The 17,245-nt window shown below is 40.8% G+C and overlaps 2 protein-coding genes across 10 annotated transcripts in view; both read left to right on the top strand.

Annotated features, from left to right (window-relative positions):
* The window catches only part of LOC116083958 (zinc finger protein 58-like), a 149,805-nt gene extending 132,566 nt beyond the window's left edge, over nucleotides 1-17,239 (top strand). For 3 of the 9 annotated variants that reach the window (XM_031360795.1, XM_031360798.1, XM_031360793.1), the window contains exons 2-5: nucleotides 4,542-4,669; nucleotides 8,927-9,053; nucleotides 9,487-9,582; nucleotides 15,122-17,239. In XM_031360795.1, the coding sequence (XP_031216655.1) occupies nucleotides 4,667-4,669; nucleotides 8,927-9,053; nucleotides 9,487-9,582; nucleotides 15,122-16,458 (1,563 nt within the window). In that variant the 5' untranslated portion in view covers nucleotides 4,542-4,666 and the 3' untranslated portion in view covers nucleotides 16,459-17,239. The other 6 variants (XM_031360796.1, XM_031360794.1, XM_031360792.1 and 3 more) reach the window with 6 other exon arrangements.
* LOC116083957 (zinc finger protein 58-like) overlaps nucleotides 1-17,245 on the top strand; it is a 153,646-nt gene that overhangs the window by 65,976 nt on the left and 70,425 nt on the right. The window lies entirely within an intron of this gene.

Below are 17,245 nucleotides of genomic sequence, written 5' to 3'. Positions count from 1 at the left end.
GCACTCTCTGATAAGTGGTTATTAGCCCAGAAGTTCGGAATACAGGAAGAACAACCCACAAACCACAATAAACTCAAGAACGGAAGACCAAAATGTGGACATTTCATTTCTTCTTAAAAGGGGGAACAAAACACCCATGGAAGGAGTGGCAGAGACTAACTATGGAGCAGAGACTGAAGGAAGGACCAGCTAGCCTGATATAGCTATCTTCTGAGAGGATCTGACAGTACCTGACTAACACAGATATAGAGACTCACAGCCATCCATTAAACTGAGTACAGGGTCCCCAATGAAGGAGTTACAGAAAGGACCAAAGGAGCTGAAGGGTTTGCAGCCTCTTAGGATGAACAACAATATGAACTAATTAGTACCCTCAGAGCTCCCAGGGACTCAACCACCAAACAAGTACTGCACATGGTGGGACTGATTTTTCTGGCAGCATGTGTATAGTAGAGGATTGCAAAGTTGATCAGCAATGGGAAGAGAGGCCCTTGGCCCTGTGGATGTTCTGTGCCCCAGTGTAGGGGAATGCCAGGGCCAATAAGTGGGAGAGGGTGGGTGGCAAGCAGGGGGAGGGTGGAGACAACAGGAGTTTGTTTTTGTTTGTTTGTTTGTTTTTTGGAGGGGAAACTGGGAAAGGAGAAATCATAAGACATGTAAACATATACATATGACATGTAAATATTTTCTTTATGTAAAGAAAATATCTAATAAAAAAATCAAAAAAAAAAAGAAAGAAAGAAAGAAAAGAAAGAATCACACCCTTAAGCTTTAAAACCCATCCTTCGGTAACAATGAAAGGCTTCTGTGTGGAAATGTTCTATTAGTTTTTTTTTTTTTTTAATGGCTAAGAAGTGTCCAGCAAGGCATTTTGAATAAAGACCAGGTTTACTCTGTGAACTTGACTGAATGTGTTCTGTCTGTTTGTATTCTCTGTAGACTTAGTTACATCAGTTATGTCACTAGCACAGAGGCAGATATGGTTACAAATGGAAATGACCTGTATGTATATACATTTGTTCTAGAAGAGAACGATATTTTCAGGGCTATAATCTGTGGGGGAAGCTTCTTAAGGGGCCAGGGCATAAGTGACTAGTATAGTAGCGACTCACACTCTCAGGAGTAAATAGGATATGGCAGAGACTGACTGTCAGGACTAAATAGTGTAGCAGAGACACGTACTTTCAGGAATATATAGTACAGGGCAAACATATCCTGTCAGAAGTCAATAGTTTAACAGATACTCTCAGATGCCATTGCTCATTTCTGTAAATAGTTTAACAGATACTCTCAGATGGCATTGCTCATTTCTGTAAATAGTTTAACAGATACTCTCAGATGGCATTGCTCATTTCTGTAAATAGTTTAACAGATACTCTCAGATGGCATTGCTCATTTCTGTCTTTTTAAACATTACACCCTATTATATAATGTACTGAAAAATTTTTTTAAGAAGTCATACATTATGATTACACATAACAAAACCTGAAGACAAGAGAAAACATGAACTTCTGCACATTGGATTTAAGATGGTCTCCAATGAATGTGTTTTATGCGTTTATATACTAGGAAAACCAAAATCCACCACAGACTTGGAGACTGATAACCAGTTATTTTAGGTCCTCTTTCACAACCAATGTTCATACCGTCTTTAAATCTTTCCTAGTGCCCTAATAGTTAATCTCTTTTCTATATGACATACTCTAAATACATTTTAAATGTAGACAGTCTTTAGTGATCACTACCTAGATCCCAAATGAATTTGATAGAGAATTTAAGGTTTATTTGATAAACTTTATAGCAAAATAGCCTGACAGTTAATCTATTTGAATTCTCTCAGGTAATCTGCTACCTCCCTGCCCAAATCCCTGAGATACTTGCATTTTAGTATTGATGTTGCTCTCTGGGCTTCAGCTGTTTTTCCATGATGTCTCTCCTGGACTGCTTCCTCATGGCCTGTCCTCTCTTCCTCCTCTCTCTCCCCTTCCCTTGCCTAACAGAAGTCCTGCCCTATTCTCTCTTTTGTCTAGCCACTGACAGAGCAGCTTTTATTAAGGAGGCGGGTAGTAAATGGGAAGGAATGTTTACACAAACTTGAGATGGGAGATGCTTAAAATAAGCAGTACAGTGCCATGTCTGGATTACAACCATATATAGGCCTAAAAAAATCAGGATTTGAGTAATACAAGGATAATCTTTATACAGTGCACAATAATATTATGCCTACAACATACTGTACCCATATGCAAATTTCCTCACATATGTACATATAGTACTGTCTAGATTAAACACCTAGAGGAAGAACATGCAGTGTTTTCCTTTATAAGACTAATGTCAATACCATACATACATACTTTGTCCGTTCATTTTTCTGTAAATTTTGTGATTACAGTTTCTTAGAGCTAAAGAAAACCTCTCTCTCTCTCTCTCTCTCTCCCGTAATAAACATTTCTATATACCAAATTATTTTCTGTTAATATTTTCATGGATATCTATGTTGATTCTGGTTGTTTACTATTGGGAATAAAGGAGCAATAAATATGGATACAAATACATCTACATACAGTAAATTATGAGGTCCTCTGAGCACAAACCCAGGATTGAATTAGTAGGGACAGGGCAGAGGTTAACACCCTGGTTCCAATAGGATGAAGTTATTATGGGTGTGAAGTAGTGATCTGTAAGGTTCCAGTGTTCAACGCAGCACCGATAGTCTATGCTGTTGTAGTCTCAGAGGCTACTTTGAGACTGTGTTCCACAGTGGAGTAGACTCCACTGCAGTTGAAGTTTAGTACAGGCCTTAGTTCGTAGTACCTAAGGATTGGCCAAGAAATTGACTCCATGAGATCCCTGAGCAGCCTCATCTACACTGATTTCTGAGACTCTGGAAGGAAATCCTAGTTGCAGGCTACTAGACAGTGGATACCACTTTAAGATGTTTGTACTCTCTATACTCTTGTTTCCACAGTAAAACTTGAAGCCTTGTGCATTTGTCTCAACTGCATACAAGTTGGCGAAATGACTGGATATGTGATCTGGGACACCTTTATACCAACAGAAAAACAATGGTAGTCTCTGTTGGACATAGGCAGCCTATTAGCTGTTTTTAATCAATGCCTTCTTGGGTTGCTTGTTGATCTCTTTTTGAATGTCCAAGAGTCAGGGGCATTAACTCAGGCAGGAGATTTAAGGAACCTTAAAGACACACTTGCTTGGGTGTGATGTGGGAATGTCAAATTTTAGCTTCAGAGTCAACCTCCTCCCTCAGTCTGCTAAAACAGCATGTGTTCATGTATGTGTAATATTAGCAATGCTCTCTAGGAATTGTTTCTATATATTCTAAAAGTAGAAACACAAACACAAGTTTATAAGCTTGTTGGGGCAGAAACTAATCCAGCTTTGTATCCCCAGTCCATTTGTGAGAAGCCACTGAGGAGCTAGGAGCACAGTCAGGCTGCCATCATCTTAAAAAGTTACTTTTCCTTCCCACCATCGTTAGTGTATTGCTTTGTTATTTTAACGAACAATTAAGTCAACATTTTTTCCAGGAAGTAGTAATATTAAAATTACAACCAGAAATGACTTGTAAGCCAAATGTTTCTGTCAAAGGCTCAACTCATATCCATACATCTTCGTTGTTGTTCTGAGGGTGGAAACCAATCTCTTTACCCACAGCTTTCAGCAGATAAGGCTTCTTTCTTCCACCCTCTACTGTGTGTTACCTTCATCAAAAACCTTGTACAGTAGAAGTCACCTAACTTGGGTTCTGCGATTTCCTTCGTACAGACTTCTGGGAGATGTAGTCCGCACTACTGTGACCATGGGGAGTCTTCCAGGAAATACCATTCTGACTTCAAGTTTGTACACGTAGGTCTTCCTCTAAGTTGGGCAGAAAGAGTGTGCGGCGGTATACTCCTGTTGTCTGTGACAAGCAGTTGGTCCTGGGAGCAGCTTAGGCTGGGGGTTTGTGAGGGGAGCAGGGCTTCTTCTCGGAGGGAGCGGATCTGGGTTGTGTGAGAGGGCGGAAGAAGCTGTTGGAACTTCCTGTGCTGAACTGGCTGGGACCGGTGAGGCTGCAGTTTTGGAGTGAGGGGACTGGGTGGTTGGGATTGTGGCCTGAGTGAAGGATTCCTTAAGACACCGCGTGCTGGGACCGGTGAGGCTGCAGTTTTGGAGTGAGGGGACAGGGCGGTTGGGATTGTGGCCTGAGTGAAGGATTCCTTAGGACACAGCGTGCAGCCCGAGTCAGCCTTAGTGCTCTGGTACACTGGAGCAGCTTAGTAGCGGGGCAGTAGATAATAGTGCGAGGACCAGAATTGCACACTAACGGTAGTCAGCTGACTACCCGCTCCTGAGAGAGTGCAGGAGCTCACAGACCTGCATTACTGGAAGCACACTTCCCTGGCTGCTCCACTCTCACCTGGAGGCTATGCAGTTCCTCAGTGTCTTTAGAGTAAATGGGGTTTCTCGTCCCCGTGTACTCTGTAGCCAGCTTATAGCAATGGTGTTGAGGTCTGATTGTGTTCATTTTTCTCTGCCAGTTAAAGAAATAAGAGAGGAAAAATCCGGGCCACAACAGGTGGCGTGTTGGGAAATTCTGGGACACAGTCAACATATCTGCCTGAATCCACGGATAGTGAAAATCTTTCTCTAGGTGTGAAGAAATATGGTGAGTGGACACAGGAGCCTGTGAAAAGCTCACATGGTCTTGTTTTAGGAAGCCAGGCTTTTGTGTCAGGTCAGCAGGGTGAGGAAGAACTCGTAAACCTGTGTGTATTCGTGTGAGCTAAAGTAAACAGAGCTGTGATCAAAAAGAAACTTGAGCCTGCTCTGAGTCACATCCCTGTCATCTCTGCATTTGTGAGGGGGGGAGGGGTCAGGACCCTCTGGTCATCCCCTGCTTCATAGCAAATTCAAGGCCATTGTAGACTATCTCAGTCTGTGTCAGAAAACATTTAAACGTGCTTGATGGATAAGAGAAATTCTTTCTATGGTTCATTTCATGTCTTCCAGTGACCGCCATAGCAAATCCCTGCACTCAGCACTTTGGTGTCTTAGAAAGGACATGTGATTCCCTTGTGCTGACCCCATCCCACGTGTGATTTAAACTTTGTTTTCAATAGCATACTCTTGTTGAAGCGTTAAATGTGGTGATTAGTTGTTTGCACTTACTATGTGAGGAAGAATTCTCCTCTCTTTCCCTTGCTTGACTATTCTGCCTATTGTAGCAAATGTTCATTCCTTCTGGATAGTAGTTTGTGTTAGATTCTGCCATGACCTGAGGATGCTTTCTTCTGGTCTTCCCTGAATTCTTTGATTTTGCTCCTTCCATATCTAAGCAGAGACTCCATCCTTTCTCCATCCCCTTTCTGCAATTCTTGACTGATGCAGGCTACTGTGGTTTACATCGCTGTGTCTTTTTCTCCCTCTTCATCTGGGATACCTTCCTGTGTTCCTACCAGAGGTCCAGTTGCTTGCAGATGCTTCTTACAGTTTGCAGGAACAAAACCACTTCCCCCACTGCTGCTCACATGGGTACTGCATTCTGGAACCAGTAAAGCCAACTGCTAGTGTGGGATCCCTTCCTCTGGCCCAGGTTTAAGTCCAGGTCCTCTTGGTGTGTAGTTGTCTCTCTGTCCTCCCAGGGTTCCTTCATTGTATCCTAATGTTAGTATGAGGGAAATAGTTACTTGTCTTTACAACTCATGCATGAGCCTTGCGGTGTTAGGCATGTCATGTCTGGAGTACTGGAGAGGAGTTGTGCTGGGAGATGACTTCAGATCCTACTGATGTACATGATTATGTCAGAGAAATCACAAAAGATTTGAACAGTTGTCATACACATATGCAGGTAACAAATCTGAGCAGTGCAGATCCTCATTACATTGTCATATTCTGTTATGAAAGTGTCTGTCTTCATAGTTTTCTCCATAGTCATTTTCAAATAAGGTGACATGAGTTAAAAGCTGTGTCTGCTTGGCTGGCCAGCTCTTTGCTATTCTATATTCCATCGTTCTCTTCTTTCCAGGATCTATATAAAAATAAGTCATCAGACTACAAGTCCCTACTCTTTAATGAACACATTCCATTTACGTGTACTTTAAGAAGAGTCATAAACAATGTACAGACTATCTGTCTTAGTCAGGGTTTCTATTCCTGCACAAACATCATGACCAAGAAGCAAGTTGAGGTGGAAAGGGTGTATTCAGCTTACTTCCACATTGCTGTTGAACACCATAGGAAGTCAGGACTGGAACTCAAGCATGTCAGGAAGCAGGAGCTGATGCAAAGGCTGTTGAGAGATGTTCCTTACTGGCTTGCTTCCCTTGGCTTGCTCAGCCTGCTCTCTTATAGAACCCAAGACTTCCAGCCTAGGGATGGCACCACCCCCAAGGGGCCCTATCCCCTAGATCACTAATTGAGAAAATTCCCCACAACTGAATCTTATGGGGGAACTTCCCCAACTGAAGCTCCCTTCTCCGTGATAACTCCAGCCTGTGTCAAGTTGACACACAAAACCAGCCAGTATACTATCAAAATCCAAAAATACCTCTAGAGGCCTAATGTATGGATCAAATGTGGTAGTTATTTTAATACTAAAATTCTCATTATATAATCCATATTTTCCAAAGGGAAAAAAAGAGACCAATATATTTGGTCTTTCATGTATTTCACATTTTTTTCTATTTTCTGAGTTGTATAATTGCAAGACATGGTAGCTTGAAGGAAAAATTAAATGCCAACTTTATGTGAGAAAAGCCCTGGGACGAATAACCTAGTGTGGGGGCCATTTGCCTGCTATTCTGAAGCAGAGAGAGAGAGAGAAACAGAGAGAGAGACAGACAGAGAGAGAGAGAGAGAGACAGAGAGACAGACAGAGAGACAGAGAGAGAAAGAGAGAGAGATGTGTCTGTCACGCAGAGTGAAGGCAGTTCAGGGACTGTTGGCAGATTCCCTGGCCTGCTGAGGCATGGAGAGATAGGAGGAGGTGCACTTGTGTGTCAAGGTGAGGGGTGGAACATTGTATTGATCTTGGTGGAAGGAACAGGGAGGCCTCTGGATAAGAACGATGCCTCTTGTACATTTCTGCCTTTGTTGCTGTTATCTTGTAGCTTTGCTTCCCGTGGTACTATGGGGTATTAAAAGACTGTGAAAAATAAACTTAAGACTGCTGGCTGCTGTGGTGTTGACCGGCAGTTCTCCCAAGTCTATTTCTTGGCTCTGCATCCTTTTTCTCCCTTTCCTATCTTTCATCCTCGCTCCTCCATGAGAGACTGACTTTGGGCACAACTCAGGAGTTGCTGCTTTGTGATCTGTGTTGTATGCATTTTAAGCACTCTGTAGTATAGACAGCCTGGCAGGGAATGTAGAGTCTGTATTGTTTGGAACCTGATCAGGAATTGAGCCCTCTCTTTGCATCTCATGTTGACTTCCCACCAATGTCCTGCTAATCTTTATTTCTGCCCGACTCTCTGAAAATATATCTCTGAAGGATACAGATGGGAGATGCAAGAGTTCCTAATACATCTGCTCTGTCCATTCTATTGCTCTAGTCTTCCTCTAGGAGACACTTTAATCAAAATGGAAAGTATCCATCAACCTCCCAATTATTGTAAGAATATGTAGCAATTTTTAATGGGAAACAGTGTTCCTGCCTCAGGTCAGACATTATTTACATTTCTTCTCTATAGAAAGTGAATTTTTCAAGTCTCTACTTCCGCTGAAATATTTGCTGTTAATTGTATTGGCTAAAATCCTTCCTAAATGGTATCCTGATCAGGTCCCCTGATCACAGCTTCTCACAAGAGATTGTACAAGCCAGCAGACGCTTGCCCATGAAGAATGGAGGAAGCCAGGGCTGGGCAACATAGGGACTGATCCTCGCAGTTAATTCACCATTGTGAACATGCTGTGTTTCTCTCATAGAAAGTTGTTTTCATCTTTGCTCTGCTCTGGGCTCTTTCTATTCTCTACATTGTTGGTTTTCTCATGTACTTGGTGATCCTGTGATTAAAAGGACAGGATCCTTCTCCACTAGCTGAAAAGGTTTCCAGACATTTCCATTTATTTTCCCTTGAGAAACTTCTATTCACCAAAGTGCTTCATTCTGCCGGTGTATTGGAGAGGTACGGACCTCCTCATTGCTGCTAAACTCTGCTCATTAGACAAAAGACTATTTTCTGTGCTGTCATTCTTTAAAGAGGATCTATTTCCATTGTCCTATATAGTCTTGTGACAGTAGGTATTCCCTCCTCCCAGTGGTGGAACCACCTTGCATTTCAGACACAAGACTCAGGGAACTGCTTATGGCTCTCACATGAAGATCTGCAGAAGGACAAGTTGTCCATAGTGATTAGAGGTGCTTTGACAGGTTCCAAGAGAGAGAAGCAAAAAGGAGTCCTGCTTAGCTCTTATGACAGTGGGCCACAGCAATGTCCTGCATGGATTATATCCCTAACAGTGCCACAATATCTTGACATTAGCAGAAACTGTCCAATGGGACTTAAAGCCTCATCAATAGAAATTATGTTATCTTTAGAAGCTGGAACAGGTGACTAGGTGTTAGGTGATACTAATGACATTTTACTAAAGCATCGTAAGTGCTACCTCCATTCTGAATACTTTATCTTAGACCTACACATAAGTGTGTAGCTCTTACTGTTCAAAGAGCTTCTTGCTGCATCACAGAGAGCATTACCAAAAACAGAAACTTAAAAAGTATAGAGAACTATGCACTATCTTGAGATCTGACTCAATAAGTATATCTACACTGCAATTTCTGCCTAATATCTAGGCAATATTTCTGGAGTACGAGCAGTTTGAGCATGAGGACCAGAGGTCCATGTAAAATCCAGAGGTTTTCTGTGAGTTTATTAATGGTTTTAATTAATTAAAGTTGTGATATATTCATTGATCTTTATTTCAGGAAATGCTGTCCTACTCGGATGTGGCCATTGATTTCTCTCCAGAAGAGTGGGAATGCCTGGAGCCTGCTCAGTGGGATCTGTACAGGGATGTGATGTTGGAGAATTACAGCCACCTTGTGTTCCTGGGTGAGCATTGTATCTATAGAGAATTCCTATCTCACCATCAACATGTAGCTTCCCCACTTTGTACAATATGTCCTGGAAGTATTTCAACAATGAGTTTCTTATCCTTCACTTTAAGGCACATTAGGGAGGTTGCTGTACAGCTAAGAAACATCATTCTTTTTCCTCGAAGTGTTTGAAATGTCTGTGTTGGAAGCATGCCTCTTTTGCTCTTATGGGACTGTTAGAAATGCACCGCCATCAGGCATTGGCCATACTTGTTAATGAAATTGTTTGTCAAATCAGTTTTAATGTTTCTCTTTATTGTACTATACGTGTCAGACACCATTTAAGGAACTAATTATCTGCAATTATTTATTGTACATCTCTTTCCTTATAAACACTGTACTGAAAGAGAGAGTAAAAGAACACTTAAGCCATCTTTTCCTCTAAACAGGTCTTGCTGTCTCTAAGCCATTCCTGGTGACATTTCTGGAGCAAACACAAGGGCCTTGGGATATGAAGAGACAAGCAGCAGCCACTGTGCACACAGGTGTGTAGGAATGCAGGGATTAGGGGACAGAGGTCAAGTCCAAAGATCCAACAAAAAGCCAGGCTTTCCCATGTGCCTTGAAATATGTATTATGAAAATCATTCTTTAAGTCTTCCCTTCATATCTCTCATATGTTTGTGGTTGTTTAAGTCTTTGTGGAATTGCGGTTGATGATGGCTCACACCTTTAATCCCAGGACTTGGGAGCCAGGGTCAGGCAGATTTCTGAGGTCAAGGCCAGCCTGGTCTACAAAGTGAGTTCCAGGATAGCCAGGGCTACACAGAGAACCCCTGACTCAAAAAAAAAAAAAAAAAAAAAAAAAAAAAAAAAAAAAGGAAAAAAAAAGTCTCTTAGGATTTATATTTCGCAAACAATGACCTGTACATGTATTTACAAGGATTTCCAAGGTTTTATTTTTTGTTGAGTCTCTATTGTAATATAACACTCAGGGAAATGCAATAGAGTACTCATTTATTTGCTGGGGTTAATGCAGAAAAATCTCTGTATTGAAATGAGCATGACTTGGTTAATGAAATCAATGCCATATTCCCATGACACAGGGGCAGGCAGGAGCAGGGGGCTCAACAGTTTCAGTTCTGTCGATTAGGACAAATTGGGGTGGGGAGTAGGTGGGTAAAGTCAGAGTAACAGGAGTCACTTTGGACAGTTCATTTCTCACTGACCTTAGGGTCTGCCATATATTGTCTCACACTCTGCAGAGGACTGCTTACAGAATCAGACTCAGCTCTCAGCTCAGGGCTTAGCTTTGTTAAGAGGAGGAGAAATGAAAGCAAGGGACAGGGCATGGCCATTTGAACTAGAATGTAGTTCCCATACAATTTGGGTGGCAGGTACGATGTTCCCCTGTCCACAGTTATCCTCAATTATCAGATCAAGAGAGACTGAGTGCAGAGTAATTGCAGTGAGTGCTTCCATTTGAGACATTTAGACTGTGGGTGCTGAGTCTAAGTTCCTCTTCAGCATGAAAGGATCCATCCCCCTGTCTTGTGAGACATGAGGAATAATTCATCTTCTCTGCACATAAGGATTAGGAGTTCCTGGTCTGGCTTACAGGCTGGAGGGAGACAGGAGCAGCAGATACTGGCAAATCCTATTCCCCATGCATCCTTATCCTATGATGAGGCTAGCATGCATGTAATCTGATACATCTGTGTCTCATTGGACAGTGTGCTAATAGTAAGGGTGTTCATCTACCCTGGATGTGTCCCACCATACAAGCTTAGTGTAGTTTCAACTGTCTTCACTCAAGCATTCAATTTCAATAACCAGTTTTTAAACTCCTCCTGATTTTGAATATTATTCCATATTGAGTAAACTACAAGATGATTTCAAATGTTTGAGCTCCCTATTTGACTAAACTTTGACATGTACAGAAGACTCTATAATGGAATGTAGGTATTACTCACTTAATCCAATATTATCTTTATACATGAATTCCATTTGTATTTAGCATGAATACAAACACAATTTAGGCATATTGATTATCACTCTTCATTACCAATTATGGCTTAATTATATTTTCTGTGACATTTTACAGTGAATTAGTGACTCTCATCAGTTTAAAATTTTAATAAATGAAAGTAATTATCTCTATTAAAAATTTCAGCTACCAAAATTACAATTGCTGGGACTGGAGAGAGGGCTGAGCAATTAAGATCACTGGCTTCCCTTTCTGAGGAAGAGTTCAGTTGCCAGCACCCATATTGCCGCTCACAACTCTTTGTAACTCCAATTGCGGGGATCTGACACCATCACACAGACACATATGCAGACATACATGATGCAAGACACCAATACACATGAAATAAAGAATGTATGAATAAAACATGGCAGTTTCTAATGGAAAGCCTTTCACCCCTAAGTAAACTCTAACAGAAATCCTCCCTGGAGCAGCTGGGGACTTTCCTTTCCTCCTCTCTTCATGCTGCACCATTACAGTGTAGGTCCGTCCTCCAGATCATCTATGTTCCTTGTTCTATTTCATCAGGAAATAATACAGAAAAGACAATAGTATGGCTGGCCTTTTCAAGAGACGCATGTAAGAATAAAAAGGTATACGAGTGATTATTATTTCCTGGCGTGACACCGTTTTTAACGTGCCCAAAGTTTAAGAAAGCTAGCAAAGACATAGTGACTACATAGACATCTTATGTCAGAAGTGTTTGCTAACATGCATAGAGAAAGTTTGACCACTAAGAATACTTTCTTTAAATCTCCTTTCCATAATGCCTTTGTTACAGAGTCAGACTTTATGTGACCTAGCTTCATGATTTTGTGGTATTGTCTCCTTCTTTCTCTTCTTTTTTTCTCTTCTCTTCCTTCCTTCCTTCCTCCCTTCCTTCCTTTTGTTCATTCTTTCTTTCTTTCTTCCCTCCCTTCCTCACCCTCCCCTTTTTTTTTCTTTTTTCCTTTTTTCCTTTTCTTCTTTGTTTTATCAACACAGGGTTTCTCTGAGTAGTCCTGGCTGTCCTGAAACTCACTCCGTAGACCAGGCTGGCCTAGAACTCAGAAATCTGCCTGCCTCTGCCTCCCAAGTGTTGGGATTAAAGGTGTGTGCCACCACTGCCTGGTGCTTTTTTTATTTATACAATTTGTGTTATGTTAAATAAGTTGGTCCCCTTATTACAGATATAACTTCAAATATGTATTCTTTGTGACGTGGAAGAGAGGTCACCTTTTGTGAATAAAAAGGATGGAAAAGGGGGTATAGCAGGTCAGTCTGCAGCTGACTGAAGCATCAGTTGAGACACCGCCCTCACTCAGGCCCATGCATCTGATTCTTTACATGTACGCCTCTGGGTTAAGCAATTTCAAATGAGACGTAAGAAGTTTAACAAGTAAACCTATCATTTGATGTCACAAAATTTCCCACAAGATATGGGAGTTAGGCAATATTTATTTCCATCTGGCCCTTAGCTAGTATATATAACAGGTTCCTCAGGTTGCTGAGGTCAGCCCTGCAACCCAGTTTTAGCTTTTCTGTTCTGCTTTCCCTACTGTCTCTAGAAAACCTTGAAAGCCCATGTAATTCATGCCTCCTTACACACAACTAACTAGGAGGAATGACTGGATACACAGGTGAGGCTTCAGTGACCTTGCCTGTAGCCTCCTTTTTTGAAGGAATGCTAACATTGAATGAGCCCAGCTGTGACTGTGTTTAGCAGGCACAACTAGATGTATGAAGATAGTAGTTGTTCAGCTTAGTAGATACTGTGCTCCATCGGCGAAATAAAAGGTTTCAAGCAAACTACACAGTGAGGGTAATGTGATGAATGAATATGACCTGTACACATACATCATGCCTTGATAGTTTCCAGGAAAACCTAGTAGAAAACCCAAGATGGTCTTTATCTTGTGGATAGCATGTAGATTCATCATAATCTGTCAGAAATTAGCTATGATTTTGGAGTTATGATTAAGAGACTTGAGCAGTGTGTCTCTTCTATCCTTTGTAAGGATGTACATTCTATTAGTTGTTGTTATTCTGCACAGCTTTCTACATGAGGTAACTAATAGCAACCTCTACCGGAAACAGTTCACCTCTTAGCTGTTCTCAAGAGCTTGGTGTCTTTCCCCGGCCTTTCCTGTTGTTGTCCGTCTACCTGTGACAGAGTGAGGGAGTCAGCCTGCCCCAGGACAGAGGCTGTGGGAGAAACCTGAGTCAGTTATCCCTTAGCTTGAAGTGGGTGGGGCTTATCCTCTGTCTGCAACCAGATTTTCAGGGAGCTAAAAACCAGACAAAAAATACCTTCTTGGAGGATGAGAAGGACTAGGTTACATTTTGATGTCAGCAAATACATTGGTCACTCCTGTACCCTCTGGCTCTCACTTAATTGATTTTAAAAGCTGACTCACAATTGTATCATACCAGACGTAGGTCAGTAGTTTGAAATTTCAAAAGTTTTAATTCTGTTTTTTTTTTTCTTGGTTGTTTTGAGACAGGGTTTCTCTGTATAGGCCTGGCTGTGCTGGATCTCACTCTGTAGGCCAGGCTGGCCTCGAACTCAGAAATCTGCCTGCCTCTGCCTCCCAAGTGCTGGGATTAAAGATGTGCGCCACCACCACCTGGCCAAAAGTTTTCATTCTATCCCTTCAAATAATTGAAATAGTAGATCTTCCAAAGCTTCAGGTTTGGAGGGTACATGACAACATTTTCTCAGCAGTATTGCTTAGCTTGAGTAAACTGTTCGATGAAACTCAGGCCAAATAGAGTCACACTGTGCAGTAACAGTCTTTGTACTGTTTGCATACAACTGAAAGTTTTCATACTTTTCTGTAGACCTAGGTATGAAATCATTGTAAGAAATTACCGTCACATTTAAGTGTATCTCAAATCACTTACACTCATGCTAGTGAAACTCATCCCAAGAGTTCTTTCTGATGGATGAAAATTTTCTAAAATGTTTTCGTATCACATTTTCAATAATATGGATTTAAAATGAATGCCTTTTGTGGATACATAATTGAAAGATTGTGTGCTAGATTAGTACCATTAAACTATGGTACTAGGATTGTGTGCTAATCCCTCGTCAATAAGCTTTCAGAATTTTGTGGATTCAAGACTTTTTTCCTTTGTCTTTTGATCTTCTGTACCATTGTTTCTAAGTGTGCGTTGCCTATCATCAGTTGGATGCTCACCCTATGTATTTCTATGGATGGATAAAATACATTGACAGAACATTTAAAGAGAGTACAAGATAAAAATATCTATAAGCTTTGCTTTTGTGAATTTCCCGTTCATGAGTAAATGTAGCTCTTCTATTTTCATGCCCTGTTCATTGTTTCTCTCCACTCAGTGCTCAATGGTTATTAAATCTTGTAAATTAATTAGTCTTAGAAATAGGTAAATTCATTGCCAGGCCTGGTAGCCCACTGCATTAATCCCACCACTTGAGAGGTGGTAGCAGGTGGATCTCTTGAGTTCAAGGCCAGCCTCATATATGTAGCAATTTCCAGGGCAGTCAGGTGTACAAAGAAACCCTGTCTCAAGAATACCAAGTCCAACCAAGCAATATAATCTGTAGGCTTATTGATTTAGTCTTGATATGGACAGTCTACTTGGTATGCAAAATATCTCTGTACCTTCCTAAGTAAATCTTTACACTTAGGATAAAATCTTAATGTTCATCCAGTCTCACACAATCACAATAAACTTTTTTTTTCAGGCTTGGCTAGTTTATAATTTTATAGATGTGTGGCCAGATAATAACTATATTGCTTGACAGGCTTATTCCTGGTAGTAAAATGCCCTTACAACTTACTTATGTATTTAACTTTGAATAATATGCCATTATTTCTATGTTCTGTTTGATTGTGCTCATACTCCAGTATAAAATACACATTGTTTCTACCTACTCGTTGTGAATTTTGCTCAGTGTCTACAGGCATTGTAATATACTGTGGACTTTTATTTATGATTAAATATATATGAGTTAATGTCTTCATATTTAAAGATAAGTCATATAAGTATAAAGAATATTTCTTAACTTTTGTTCATATCTCATCTTTGGCTCAACAGGAATAATACCCAATGATCCTAACCATTACAGCAATCCCACAAATTGTAAATCACTCCTTATTGAACAACAAACCATTCGTATAGGGGAGAAACCCTACAAGTGTGTAGAATGTGGTAAGGCCCTTAGTTCTTATAAAACACTTTCTATACACCAGAGACTTCATACTGGAGACAAACCCTACAAGTGTGAAGAATGTCATAAGGCCTTTAGTACTCGCTCATCACTTTTTATACACATGAAAAATCATACTGATGAAAAGAACTACAAGTGTGAAGAATGTGGCAAATCATTTTACTATCCTTCAATGCTGAAGCAACATCAGAGAAGAATTCATTCTGAAGGGAAACCCTACAAGTGTGAAGAATGTGGCGAAGTTTTTTATGAACCTTCATTCCTTAAGTGTCATCAAAGGAGTCATCGTGGGAAGAAATGTTATAAGTGTGAAGAATGTGGAAAATCCTTTAGCTTTCCTTCATTTCTTAAGGAACATCAAAGAATTCATAGTAGAAAAAATGACCACCAGCATAAAGAATGGGTCAAAAGATTTTCCTCACCTCTACACCTTCAGGAACATAAACAAATCTGTACTGGAAAGAAACCCTACAAGTGTGGAGAATGTTATAAAGCCTTTCCTTGTCACTCAGACCTTAGAAGACACCAGACAGTTCATACTGGAGAGAAACCTTACAAGTGTATAGTATGTGGGAAATGTTTTACCTCACCTTACACCCTTAAAACACATCAACTATTTCACTCTGATAACAACCCCTACAAGTGTGAAGAGTGTGGCAGATGTTTTTCCTCATCTTCCTGCCTTAGAAAACATCAAACAATCCACTCTGAAGACAAACCCTACAAGTGTGAACAGTGTGGCAGATGTTTCTCCTTATCTTTATACCTTAGGCGACATCAAATATCGCATTCTGAAGACAATCCCTATAAGTGTGAAGAATGTGGCAAAAGGTTTTCATGGTCTGAAAGTCTTCAGGAACATCGAACCATTCATACTGGAGAGAAACCGTACAAGTGTGAAAATTGTCACAAAGTCTTTCGTTATCGCTCATCCCTGAGGAGACATAAGACAGTTCATACTAGAGAAAAATCCTACAAGTGTGAAAAGGGTCCTAAGTGTTTTTCCTCATCCTCATACCTTGTACAACATCAAGCAATTCACTCTGAAGACAATTCACACCAGAATGTGGGATGTGGCAATGCTAATGTTAATGGCCTTATTGAAAACATGACAGTTCACACTGGAGAGAAATCTCTCAAAGGTCTTATGTTGCAGGATTTTCCCAGTCCAGTTCCATTAGGGCAGCAGGAGGCCTGTGATTGAACAGGGAAAAAGGAGGCAGAGCTAAAGTTGCAGAGACAACTTGCATGAAATTATCTCAGGGGAGAAGGAGGAAGATTTGCATGGAGGCAGACTGGACCTGCTTGGCTTTAACCAGCTATAAGTAGTTATCATATCATAGAGTTAGAATAATTGAGATAAACCTTTTATTGTTATCAATTGGTTCTGAAATTAATATATTGGCATCTTGTATACTGGTAATTTATTGAGACATGAATCTGATTGGTTAATTATAAGCTTCTAGAGTCTTGTTCCTACTGGGTAAATGGATGTTGTTATGGCTGACCACTGGGTGGAGGTGGGGGACTTGTTAGAGGGTTGCCAGTGTCAGGAGTGTTTGTTTGACCGTGGCCAGAGAGTTGGCAGGCAGAGAGCAACTCAAGCTCAGAGAGTTGGTGGTTTCGTTTTTTAGTATTTCCTGAAACAGTCATAAAAAGTTTATACTTCAAGCCAGGCGGTGGTGGCACATGCCTTTTATCTTAGCGCTTGGGAGGCAGAGGCAGGCAGATTTCTGAGTTCGAGACCAGCCTGGTCTACAAAGTGAGCTCCAGGACAGCCAGGGTTATACAGAGACCCTGCCTCAAAAATAAAAAAAAATGTTTATACTTCTTCAGCCCTTAAAAGACATGAAGTAATTCATACTGAATGAAACTCTGTGACTGTGTGGAGTGAGGTAAAAACTGTTCCTAATCCTTCAAACCTTATCCAACTCAAATCAATTTGTAGGGTAGACTATTAAGTGAATTAGTTTGGAATGTCAACACCAACA

The sequence above is a fragment of the Mastomys coucha genome, unplaced genomic scaffold, assembly GCF_008632895.1.
Source record: "Mastomys coucha isolate ucsf_1 unplaced genomic scaffold, UCSF_Mcou_1 pScaffold8, whole genome shotgun sequence".
Lineage (NCBI taxonomy): Eukaryota > Metazoa > Chordata > Mammalia > Rodentia > Muridae > Mastomys > Mastomys coucha.
This window is presented reverse-complemented; position numbering and strand designations above follow the sequence as displayed.